The sequence below is a fragment of the Nelusetta ayraudi genome, unplaced genomic scaffold (genome assembly GCF_046127955.1).
Source record: "Nelusetta ayraudi isolate G7.1 ecotype Tasmania unplaced genomic scaffold, CSIRO-AGI_Nayr_v1 ptg000016l, whole genome shotgun sequence".
Taxonomy (NCBI): Eukaryota; Metazoa; Chordata; class Actinopteri; order Tetraodontiformes; family Monacanthidae; genus Nelusetta; species Nelusetta ayraudi.
In genome coordinates this window covers 6,222,619-6,234,646 of record NW_027466066.1, presented here as the reverse complement: position 1 = coordinate 6,234,646, position 12,028 = coordinate 6,222,619, and the positions used below count along the sequence as shown (strand labels likewise).

General features: G+C 45.6%; 1 protein-coding gene and 1 long non-coding RNA gene across 2 annotated transcripts; both read left to right on the top strand.

The window, feature by feature from the left end:
- Nucleotides 1-315: 315 nt before the first annotated feature.
- On the top strand, nt 316-1,316 carry LOC142886937 (uncharacterized). The gene is made up of 5 exons (XR_012926465.1): nt 316-463; nt 540-575; nt 719-865; nt 972-1,087; nt 1,167-1,316. It is a non-coding gene; the product is annotated as an uncharacterized LOC142886937 (long non-coding RNA).
- Nucleotides 1,317-1,946: 630 nt separating this feature from the next.
- ccp110 (centriolar coiled-coil protein 110) lies at nt 1,947-9,837 on the top strand. The gene is made up of 14 exons (XM_076024204.1): nt 1,947-2,115; nt 3,569-3,746; nt 4,806-4,934; nt 5,371-6,517; nt 6,861-6,979; nt 7,179-7,305; nt 7,395-7,504; nt 7,581-7,697; nt 7,786-7,887; nt 7,978-8,094; nt 8,169-8,242; nt 8,479-8,544; nt 8,645-8,704; nt 8,950-9,837. Exons 2-14 carry the CDS (start codon nt 3,600-3,602, stop codon nt 9,023-9,025), a joined length of 2,391 nt encoding a protein of 796 aa, XP_075880319.1. The 5' UTR covers nt 1,947-2,115; nt 3,569-3,599; the 3' UTR covers nt 9,026-9,837.
- Nucleotides 9,838-12,028: the final 2,191 nt, after the last annotated feature.

Genomic DNA, 12,028 nt, shown 5'->3' with positions numbered 1-12,028 from the left:
TCTGTCTGTTACCTGCAGAGACGTGTCAATGATCTGCAGTGCATGCTGCGCTGCAGGACTGCTGTGCTGGAGAACAACAATTACTTTAAGGTGGTTGATTAACGTATTTATTTGATCAAATTAATTTTTTACCCCAACACATCTTGTTCCTATGTTTTAATTTTCTCAATGTACTTTGAGACAAACAACTCTGAGACTGAGTGTCATCAATAGCCATGGAAAAACCAGAAAAACTTGATATTTGTGGAGTGACGCTGGCGTGATTCTTTGTCTCCTGTGACCACGTGACCGTAAAAGAAGATATAAGGTAACAACTGCTCTGCCTCTGGATCCATTTGAGAGGGTGTTTCTTTGTTTTGTTTTTGTTAGCTTGATCAACTACATCTCACTATGAAAATAACAGCTGTTGGGATTTTAATTATGTGTTTTGTTATTCCAGTGCAGCTTCAAGACATGGAACGTCGTAAGTCACATTCACTGTACTTTGGCCACAGTTCATACCTGCAAAGTGTGTTCATCGGCTGTTTCCTTTTCATCAGATGCCTATTGTGAGGGTTGCCTAACAGCAGCACGAGGTATGTAGATGTATTCAGCTTGACAAGAGCAGTGAGTTAAAGTCACTTGAAGTGATTCATGTTTCCACTTACTCCATAGTAAGTAAATATTAACTTTTTTTTCTTACAAAGAATGTAAAATGCGTATATTTTGCACTTCCCAGAGATTGAAATGGCCATGAAGGAAGCTCCAGCTGGAAACAGACAAAAATTAGTGGAGAGTCTAATCAGTGGGGCTGTGTGTGAGAAAATGCCACCAAACAAACTCGTCTCTCAAGACAAACTTAGATCATCTTGCATAAGCCTTTTTGGTGAGAGCGGTTTGAAACGTTCAAATCAACTGATAAAATGTATATGTATGTTTCTATTTTATTGCTGTATCTAATCCTTTGCATCCAAATCAATATTCCCATACAGAAGCTCATTACGACCAGTTCCACACAGTGTTGGTAAATAAACCAAAGTCTTTAGAAATAGCTCTGTGTTATGAGCTGTCCACAGCATGTGTTGGGGTGAAGCGTTCATCTATTCAGGTAAACTGAGTCTGCCAGGTAAATATTTTCATTCTCCAAATTCTGTTCGGAACATAACTTGAACATACCCTTGTGACAGGATGCAAAGAAAGCCACCTTTACAGAGAGGGACATTGAAACTCTGCTGGACAACAACAAGGGAAAGGTGCTCGTTGCTCAACCAGTCCATTCAGGTGTGCCTGTGCACACAGATGAATTGTGAAAATTTCAATAAACATTTTAATTTCAATTGAATGTCTCTTTTTTTTTAAATAGTGTTTTAAATTTTTGTATTGGAATACTGTTTAAACGATTATTATTATTATTATTATTATTATTATTATTATTATTATTATTATTATTATTGTTGTTGTTGTTGTTGACTCCACTCACTATTTTTGTTGCTCTCGTTGTCTTGTCCCGTTTGGCCAGTAGAGCCGTAATAAATGATCCTGTGATTAGCCCTCTTGTCGCCTGAATGAAAACGGCGAGTGTGAAGCCCGGGACGAGGCAACACGAGCGGGTCCCGTGGAACCCTATTGGAACGCAGCCCACGTGCTGTTGCTAGGAGGCGCCGTTCCGGTGTCATGACGGATTGTGCACGCCAGCCGAGAGCGGCGTGCATCTCGCGGGAGCGCGCAGAGACGTCGCTAAATACAATATAGTTTAGTTTGTTGTATTTTAATAAACAACACACTGTCACGATGTGCAATGTGTTGTTTATTAAAACACATCACACGTGTTTCATTATTTTTTTCTTTTTTAAAATCAAACTGGCGTTGCCGAAGCGCCACGGAGCTACAGTGCCGCGCGCTCCGGCGAGGTGCTGGCACGTCTCGGCAGGGATGCAGAACTCGGCATCACACCGGAAGAGGCGGACGACGTGCTTGGTGATGGATGATGATGGGTAACCACAGATTTTACTCGAGACCGGGGAGAGAAACGTGTGGAATAATTTCACGGCGACACCTTGTTGTCAGTTAGAGCGCCTGAAATACCGACTGACTGAACGAAGAGAGGAGGGATTTTTGTTTCTCAAGACGGTGAAGGTAAGACAGGAAATAAACGCCAATTTAAGACCGACTACCGGCATTCACATCTGTACCGAAACATTCAGAAGGCGAAGGCGTTCGAGGATATTTTAGAGACAAACATTAAATAGATTAATATGAACCTTTATCATGTTTTACGTCTCTGCATACCGCTGCTGCTGCGCTGCCTTTGTAATGAATCACTCTTCATTAATCGCGGCTACGTCCTAATTGGCTTTCTCCTCCTTACTTACTGCTTACTGAAAGCATCGTGTCTGTCGACCAACACACACACACACACACACACACACACACACACACACACACACACACACACACACACACACACACACACACATCGTACCTTGCCCACATTTCTTATCGCCACTGGACGCCCTGCACACGGTCTGCAGCAGGTCGGTGGGTACCGTCCATGTGCTGACTGCCTTCCCGTTAGAAGGACACCCTTATTGATTTTGGACACACGATTCCGTTCGGACGGTCATGATGACACACGGAAATCCGAGTCAGTCAGTGCAGAGGAATGGGCGGAATGTGATGAGTGCGATAGACGTCGCTGCTGCGAGCACTGCAGACAGACCTTCTTTTGTGTGGGATGTTTGTTTTCCTGTTCGACCACTTCTGCTCCAAGATGGTTCTCTTACGGCCATCCGCACCCAGTGTGCGGTTGAAGGGGCCGACAGCAAACCCCTCTGAACCTGTGATTGAGATTTTTATTTTTATTTTTATTTATTTTTATTTTTTTAAGCTTCCAAAGCTTCCACCCTCATCAAACCCTTTGGAGATGTGCTCACAATACTGAGCTAATCTAATCACTGTAATAGGTTCCTTTCTGTTATGTTGCTAAGCTCCTTAAAGACGCTGATACCAGTTGTTCTGTGGAAACACAGCAATAATTCCTTCTGAAATAACCTTGAGTCACTTCCTGAGTCACATCCTCAGACTGAGGAACTAGTTCAACCAGGGCCACAAGGGCTTTTGCAATTTAAAAATCGTTACAATGCAAGTTTGGATACACAGAACGTTATACCAGGGTGCAGGTGAATACTTGAAAGCATAATTTTTCTTTTTAATTATGTTCAGGTGGAGTGAATGGATCTATCATTGAACTTCACCCTACCTAACCCCTTATCGACAGAGTCTCACATATTTGACTTCAATCTCAGAACATTGCTGTCAGAATTCTGGGGGACAAGAAGGAGGGGTTTATTGAAAACAAAAATCATGTAAATCACACAAGCGTCATCATTCAAATTCTCAGTTGGTATGTGTCTCCTAGACCGTCTCCACGAGCACTCATCAGAGCACATTTGGAACATGTGTATGTCAGATAACACACCTCCACCAAGACTTCAATGGGAGTTAATGATCACAGAAATAACATAACACATAACAGTATATGCTATCACAATTACACAGCCTGACAAGCACTATCTCACCTTCCCACCAGAGTGGAGCTGTGGATTTATGGGACTCCATAGATGGAGAGCTACGAGGTGTTCTGTCAGAAGAGTTTGGCCCTGCTGCAGCAAGAGGGGCCACGCACAAAGAAGTCATGCGAGCCACTCTGGACCCTGCAGACTCGCTCCGTCATCCACTTCAATGGAAGAGCCGTGCTTTCGCCCTTGGTAAGGAGGAAATAAGCTGATATGAGTAATTACCCCAAATTGGTTATTACAATCCGTGACTATCAGATGCTCCAGATATGTTCATAATAAGAGCAAGTGTTTTTCCAGACGTTATGTATCCCTAAAGCCAGTGAGTCTGTCACCAAATCACTGTTTGTATCCCCGGGCTCCATGGTAACTATGTTCTGTCGCAAGCTCGCAAAGAGAGGAGGCATGTCAAGATATGTCACTTTGACATGGAGCGCACATTTACACGGAGATACGTTTTATTTATTTTTATCAGGGGGGCATGAAATCTTTTTTTCTCCAAGGTGGGGAGTGCCATGCAAGTCTATGGGGTCAAAAGTCAACTTTGTCCTAGAGACATGGGGCCACTTGCAGGTTGATCGGGATCCCTCAAGACACAGCCACGTCAAATTTGGGGCTTCTAGCCCATGAGGAACCCCGAAACCCTAACCCTAATTCCAGCAGTAACCCTAACCCTAACCCTAATTCCAGCCTTATCGCTAACCCTAATGGCATACAAGTCTATGGGGTCAAAAGTCAACTTTGTCCTAGAGACATGGGGCCACTTGCAGGTTCATCAGGATCCCTCAAGACACACCCACGTCAAAATTGGGGCTTCTAGCCCCAAATTCTTTTTTTGGGGGGGGCATGAAAACTTTTCTTCCTCCAAAGTGGGGCGTGACAGAGAAAGTTTGAGACCCACTGCTCTAGACCATGTCGGCCTTGTCTAATATTAGATCAGTGTGTTCCCTGGGCTAGGGGGCAGAGTTAATAGCTGAAGAAGAGTGCCGCTGTTGTTGTGCTAGTCAGGAGACTCTCATTGTGAATGTTGACAGAATTAGCTCCCAGGAAGAAGCAGCTGTGAGTAAGGCAGCCCTAAAAATCATTGGAAAAAACATGTTTTGCATTTCTTCTTAAAGGATGTTTAGCTACATTCTGCCGGTACAACAGAATAGTGTGACAAAAGAGTGCGACCTCTCCTGTATAGGTGGTATGGCTATTGTCTGCAGCATCTTTAAAATGTGCATTAACGAATGTCTTGTGGCTTTACAGCTGAGCGCCGAGCAGCGCAGGGAGATGTGTGAACACAGGCGGAGGTCGCTCCAGCTGCAGCTGAACAGGCAGAACCAGCAGAGGAACAACACTATAACCCGCGTCCAGAGCAAATTAGAACAAGCTCAGGTCAGTAGCAGAGAACTGTACAGTCCCAAAGAACACATGGTGATCACTGATGTGAATATTATATATGCTATTTTTTTACAGTGCCAAGTGGAAAAGATAATAGAAATGCCGTTTGCCACATCAGATCACATGTTTTCGGATCCAGTATACAATATTACCAGTTTATTAACTAGAAAAAGATGCATCGAGCCTGCGCATAGCCGCTTTTTACAAATATATCAATCTACCTGTCAGCCCCTTAATACTCTCTTTCAGACTCTACTGTGACATCTTCAGACTTGACCATAGATTGTCTGACTGCCTCCAAATATAGACTGTGCTATATTTAAGTGTTGACGGGGCCTTTTTCCTTTTCGCTAGGGCACACCCAAAGTATGTTCCTTTTATTGCTTGATGCATTTGTGACCATTAATCTGTATTTATTGTGACTGCACAGGCGCAGAAAGCACCAAATGAAGAGGCTGACCGTCGAAAATTATCCATATTGGAGCCAAACACTGGTGGATACACCTTGGTCACAGATTCACCTGAACCTGCCAAAGAACCTGCACGTGAGCCTCTGACGAACACGACTTCTGCAGCCTGGGCCGTAGCACCCGTCCTCAATGGTGACGCGAAGGCGGCGGAGGAGAGGAGCGACCAGGAAGAGGAGGATGACATCAGTTTAGACAGCCTCCTCCAGAGATCCAGGGAGTACGTGAAGCGGGAGCAGGGTCAGCAGGAGTCCAGAGCTGTCCGCGCAGTCACCAGGACCCCCCCGCCTCAAACTGTCAAGGAGAATAAGAGCTGCAGTCCACCGGGAGAGACGGGCGTTCAGTTTGGCTTCAGCCTGCGTCACAGCCCTGTCGGCCTACCTCACACTTTACCACAACATCTGCCTCCTCAGCAGCAGCAGCTCCTGTCGCCGAGTCAACCTGAGCGCTACGCTCAGCTGCCCCGTCCGGAGCTGAGTACCAGCCCCCGGCCGCAGAGGCGTAAGCCGCGGCCGGTTTCTGCCGGAAACATCCCCTTCACGTTCCCCATCAGCCTCGCAGATCTTCTGGCAAGACACCCGGGAAGGTTGGGGGAAGGCGATGGCGCAGCGACGAGGCTCTCCGATTCCTTCAGTTCAGGGGAGGTCGAGGTCGGCGGAGGAGGAGGCGACAGGAGCCGTCGTTTCAGCCCCTGCAGCACCAGCCCAGTTCAGGAAGCACAAACAAGCCCCGTCGGTGCCTCGAGGTCCAGTCCGAAGGGACAGCACGACCTTCTCATGGCGGGCTTTCGGCGGCGGAGCCACACGCTGGACAGCCATCCGCACAACCACCAGGCCGCAGCCGAGCACATAGACCGGAGCCAGGAACGGGTTCCTCGTCTCATGGCGGGAGTCACCTGGATGCCTCCCAGTCGCCGCGTCCCCGTGGCCCCCCTGAACCAGTCGTACACGGTGGTTAACCCCTCTCCCTTTCTGCTGAGGCATCGCATCAGCACTGACCTGGGCGAGGTCACAGCCGGGCCGGAGCCCGAAGAACCTGCCAGGGTGAGCGACGGTCGACTCACACCGACTGTCCTCAAGAGTGCAGCCGAGATGCACAGCAGCATGACAGGTGAGGTTCTGTAGTTGGCTTCTCTAATGCAGGGGGTCCCCAACCCCTGGTCTCTGGACCGGTACCGGTCCACAGATCATTTGGTAGCGGGCCACAAAGAAAATCTTTCTTGGTACAAGAAAGTTTTTTCATTCGTACTTCTGGATCTTATTTTGAAAAATGGCTGTTTCCACCTTCGCCTCTGCGAAAACATTTTCATGCATACAACTGGTCCCTGGTACAAAAAAAGTGGGGGACCGCTGCTCTAATGCACATTGCATTGCAAATAACTTTTGCAATTCTGCAACGATAAAAAAAAGCCTAAAAACAGCTTTGACTGTCTGTGTGTTTGTTTTGTGCACAGAGGAGAACCTGAGGTGCACACACATGCTGGAGGGCATGCAGCGTCTGGAGGAGGAGCACGCCCTGCAGATGTCTCTGCTCCTGGCTCAGCAGGAGAGGGAGCAACAGCGCCTCTGTCTGGTGAGCATTTGAAATCACATCATCAACCAGAGAAGCAGTCTATTGCGATGGATGTATTTTATTCCATTTATTTATTAGAAAGTGTAAAAGAAGAAAAGACCACCTGATTTATTTGCAGATGTTGGTTTTCCCTCTGTGTCCTCCTGTAAAATGCTGAAGTGTGAGTGTTTGTGTACCTGTGTGTACTTGGTGTACTCAGGAGTTCCGAGACACAGAGCAGCGATCTAACGGGGAGACCTGCAGGTCTGTGAGCGACGGCTGTTCTGCAATGGGCTCCCTCCATCCTGCTCGTACGCCGTCTGACCGCTCGCCGGGAAACAGTAAAGGTATTGTCACGTTCACGCAAATATCCAACCAACCAATCACGCAGCAGCAATGTTGTTTCCAAAGTTTCAAACTTACCTTCTCTCTGCAGGTTTTCCCAGTCCTGTCGGCTCGAGAGTTTCCTCTCCTTCCATCCAGCCTGCAGCCTACTTGTGGGGGCCTTCGAGGGCGGCTAACAAACCTCGAGCAAGGCTAAGTCAGGTGTGTGTGTGACGAAGCTGACCACAATGTGTGGAGATGGTTTTTTTTTCACTCCCATCTTTGTCGTCTCTCGCAGGTTCTGACCGCAGAACAGCAGAGGGCGTTTTGCCGAATTGGCGCCATCATCCGCGGCTTCCTCACACGCAGGCTGCTCAAGACGGAGAAGGTCAAACATCTGTGGCAAACCATTGTGGTGAGATTAAAATCATCATAAAATGCATATGAATTGCTTTTGGGCAAAAAAAAAAATATCATCAATGTTTTGCCCTCTTTGCCCTCAGGACACGCAGTTATTCATCAGTTCCTTCCACAGCGAAGCTTCGCTGAAAAGAGCCGACTACACAGCACAAGACTTCTCCCTGCAGGAGAGGGTCAGGGCCCAGGTATGGCGGTGCAGTTACCCTCTATGGACAGCAGAGGTCCTTCCCACATCCCCGTGTGCTTATGTGTGCATCCCCCCCCTCTCTTCTCAGCTTCGTGCAGCACTCTACAACATCCACGACATCTTCTTTGAAATGCCTCTCGCCGACCGATTGGGAATGCTGCAGCATGACAGGGAGCTGAGGGCGGAGCGGAAGCTGCGAGAGATTGTAAATCTTTGAAAAATATCTAGCTGCAGTGTTGTCACGGACTGTTCCGGTTACTAAGTGTGTCAACCCTTCAGGAGAAAACCAAAGGGGCCAAGGAGAAGGTGATTCTGTCCGCCGCCACACAGAGGTCTCTGGACAGGAAGAAGCGGTAAGATAAAACAAGGACACCCCTGCAGGTAGAGATGTAACTGTGTCAAAACCAAAAGCTTGTAATATTAAAAAGTTATTTTCAGCATTTGTTTGCATATTGTTTCAATTTTCCCAAAAAGCCTCCACACAGCAGATTTTATAGTTGCAGTTTTCTGTGGGTTGGTTGTTACTGGTATTCTTTTTAGTATGAAAAAAAATAGTGAATGTGTTGTTATGTATTACATTTGCCTCCAGAGTTGGTGAGTCCCAGGGACAGGCAAGGAAGGCGCAGCAGAAACCCAAAAGCCCCACGACAAACAGGTGCCAAAAACAGCAGAGGAAACTCGATGAACCTCTGTCTGCTGTATTTCATTGTTTATATATTCTGCCCCCTAAATAGACTTTTTAAAAACTTTCTTAGAGTCCAGAAGTCAAACCCAACTCAAAATCCTCCCATGGCTGGACAGCTGAGCCGCCAGGGGTAAGTTGATATGTTTGCTTTCAGTGTGCTTAACATTTGGCCCCTTATCTGACTCACTATCTTAATGTTTACACTCTTGTTGGCATCACACACGTTGGCTCCCATGTGCCATCAATTCAAGGGGGCATTCCTTTTTCTTCTGCGGTGAAAATAGCTGATTGCTTTGTTGGTCTTTTCAGTTCAGATTCAATATTTTAGAAATTCTTGACATTTTATAGACTAAACAGTTCAATTTCTGCCCTTAGGAGCTGGTACCGCAGGACCCCTGAGGAGAGACTGAGGCACTCGGACAGCCTGAAGAAGCAGCACTCCTTGGGTTGACGCATGACTCGGCCTGAATGTTAAGTTATATCCTTTAAAGACTCCTAATTGCTGTGCCACACAGTGCTGCCTGTTCGACGAGTGTCTTTAACTCAACCTGCTGAATGAAAAGAAATGATTGTATTCAGTACTGCACTTGAGATCACGTATGATATCACAATGTAATGTTTTTTTGACTGTTGCAGCTGATTAATGTAGGCAAAGCCCACACGTAGCTTGATGTGCACTTATAGTATCCGGTAGGAGATTTTCATAGAATAAACGTATCTGTGCTTGAATGTACGCTTGAAGGTGAAAATAGGAAGACAGTGGTTATAAAGTTTTATTTGTGCCTTCGAAGCTTAGAGTTTTTTTTTTGTTTCTGCTGTAGCACATTAGCATGTATTTAGAATTTTTGATATTGGTTCATATTTATTTTTGTCTTTTTTATTTAAAGAATATTGTTGCCAATTGTATTAAATGATTTTTTTTTATAACCTATTTAATTCAAGGGCTCTAAAAACCTTTGTGTGCTTTACGTTTTGAGCTTTGCAAGGATTCCGCGACATTTCATTGCACCCATGTGTTTTGGTTTAACGCTGTCAAAAGTTTTGTGTCGAATCTTGAATTTAAATCTTGAAATTAAAAATGTGGGTGTCAATTAAGTGCTTTGTTCAGTAGCTGCTGGCTGTAGAACAGTAACTTTGTTTTCTGCCTCAACTGCAACATTCAGTGTGCTAGTGTGTGCTAGTAAGTATGTATGCATTTTTTTTTTGTGAAATTGTAATTTTTTTATGTAATGATCAGAATAAATTCTGAAGTTTTTTTTTGTATTTTTGTTTGTATCTTGTTTCTTAGTGTTATGTGAGGTTGTTGTGGAAGTGATAATATCAAGAAACAAGCTTACCAAATTGCAGATTCTTGTTCAGACAAAATTGAAGACACTAAAAGACACACACACACACACACACACACACAATATTTTTCAAGAATAAAAAGAGTCTAAAGGGATGAAGAGAACAAAAACTGAGGTAAAGAGAGCAGAGAGCCAAAGCTAGCCAAGCGAGAGAAAAGAAAACAACAAAGAATTAAGGAAGGAGCAGAAACATTATTTGACCAAGCATTATGTTTTGTGTTATAAGTAACAAAGTTCTAACGTTAGAGCTGTTTGCTATCACGTTTTCTCTTGCCATGAACACAAGGGGGCAGTATACATCAACGTTTTTCTTTTCTCCCACTTCACGCTGCACTTGACCAAGAAGATCCCAGTCAGTGAAGATTTATGTCCGAGAGGATAAAAGTGCCCATGTAACATAGAAAGAAAGATTTCTATTACTTTTATTTTCAATAATATAGAGCAGTCAATTCCAAAAATCATAGAACGGAAAGGTGGAATTTCGTTTGGCCATCCCGAAAGGAATTGAGTTTTGCTACCAGGGGGAGAAGCTAACTCTGTAATTGACATCACGTGTTATTACTTTTAGTGAAAAGGGACGTTTGTGTGTTGATATTTCAGAATTTCCAAAGGTTATTCCAAGCAGGACCTCAACTTTAGATGGACATCTGCTTTGACAAACATTGAGGAAATGGTAATAGTGAGACAAACACGACAACATCTCAACATTTCTTCAACGGGACTCCCTGTTCACCTGGCTGTGGTAGGAAGCCCGGCTGAGCAGATGTTTCCATCTTGCCAGTCGGTGTGAACAACAGTTCCTTCAAGAGCACGTCTCTCGGGACAAATGCTCAGTCAGACTGAATCAGACCCCTCCCCTAGGTTATTAGTCATGTTGAGGTGTAACTGGGGGATTCTTCCACTGACCGTTTAAACATTAAATACTATGCAGTTCATCTGAGGACCAACACAGACGACGACCTGTCCTTCGCCCCAAGACAAGCTGGGATAATGTCCAGCGCTCCAGTGAAGCTGAGTGCAAGATGAGTGTTGGTAGAAAGTGGATGTGATAGTAATGATCCATAAAAAAGATCTTTTGTCAGTATGATCCAAAAAGTCGGTCTGCAAAGGAATCATGTTCACATTATGATCCACTTTAAGGATTTGTGTCAGTGATTATCTTCAGTATCTTCAGGACTGCAAGTCTGTTTTTAATATGTATCTGTTTTTAATATGTATCTCAGTATATAAAAACAATATGTAACTGTTCATTCAACTTTAGATATGGGTAAGTTCATAAAAGCAACTTCCTCACTTGTTCATGGTCACCTGGAGTTCAACCCACTATTATTATTAGATGCCATGAACAGAAAAAGAGTGTGGTCCCCTGTTTTGGCACCCTTAATATAGTGACAGGAAACACTGTGGACGACGGAAGCCAAGCGAAAACACGTTGAATAAGCAAATGGGTTTTCAACATTCCTCTATTAATATTTACACATTCTTCTGCTTCCGATTGTGTCCGATTGTCTTTTTTCTAGGAGCGGCTCATGGAGTCTGTCAGGGCTCTGGCGGAGGGTAAACATCCACATCCCTGCCAAGCGCCGCTGATTTTGTGCACGTTAATTGGAGGGGCGACGGACCTTCTGTTCAGTTTAAAAGGTAACCGGATTAAGCTGGTGCGAGTCTAAGGAAGCCAGTGGACCTGGCATCGTCTCAGAGGACCTGGTGTCTCTCTCCGGGAGGAGAGCCCGGCGAGTCAGGCACGAACGGTATGATGCTTCCGCGAAACTGAGAGCACAAGACTGATTAAGGAGGCCCTGACTTGGATGGCGGTGGGGGAGGAAGGAGGGAAGTGGGGGTTGTTGGGGCAGAGCACATTCACCGCTCGGGGAGCAAAAGCAGGAGAAAGAGGATGCGTCTCGCCCCGCCGTTCTCACCCACCCTCTGTTTCAGGCCATAAAAGGCCTGGATGTGGTGTGTGATGGATGGCACCGGGGGCCCCTGACTGACTGCAGGGAGCTGCGGTGCCACGCCGCAGAGTCCCTGCAGTTTCTCCATTCAGCCCTCGTTCACAGATGACAGGCCAGAGCTGAGCTGGGGGGCTGGGGGGCTGGGGGAAGGGCTCG

Excerpts from the sequence above, each read along its gene's own strand:
- ccp110 (XM_076024204.1), top strand. The coding sequence starts at position 3,600 with ATGGAGAGCTACGAGGTGTTCTGTCAGAAGAGTTTGGCCCTGCTGCAG. Across the intron at positions 7,505-7,580 it reads CTCGAGCAAGGCTAAGTCAG|GTTCTGACCGCAGAACAGCA; the intron begins GTGTGTGTGTGA and ends CGTCTCTCGCAG. Across the intron at positions 8,705-8,949 it reads GGACAGCTGAGCCGCCAGGG|GAGCTGGTACCGCAGGACCC; the intron begins GTAAGTTGATAT and ends TTCTGCCCTTAG.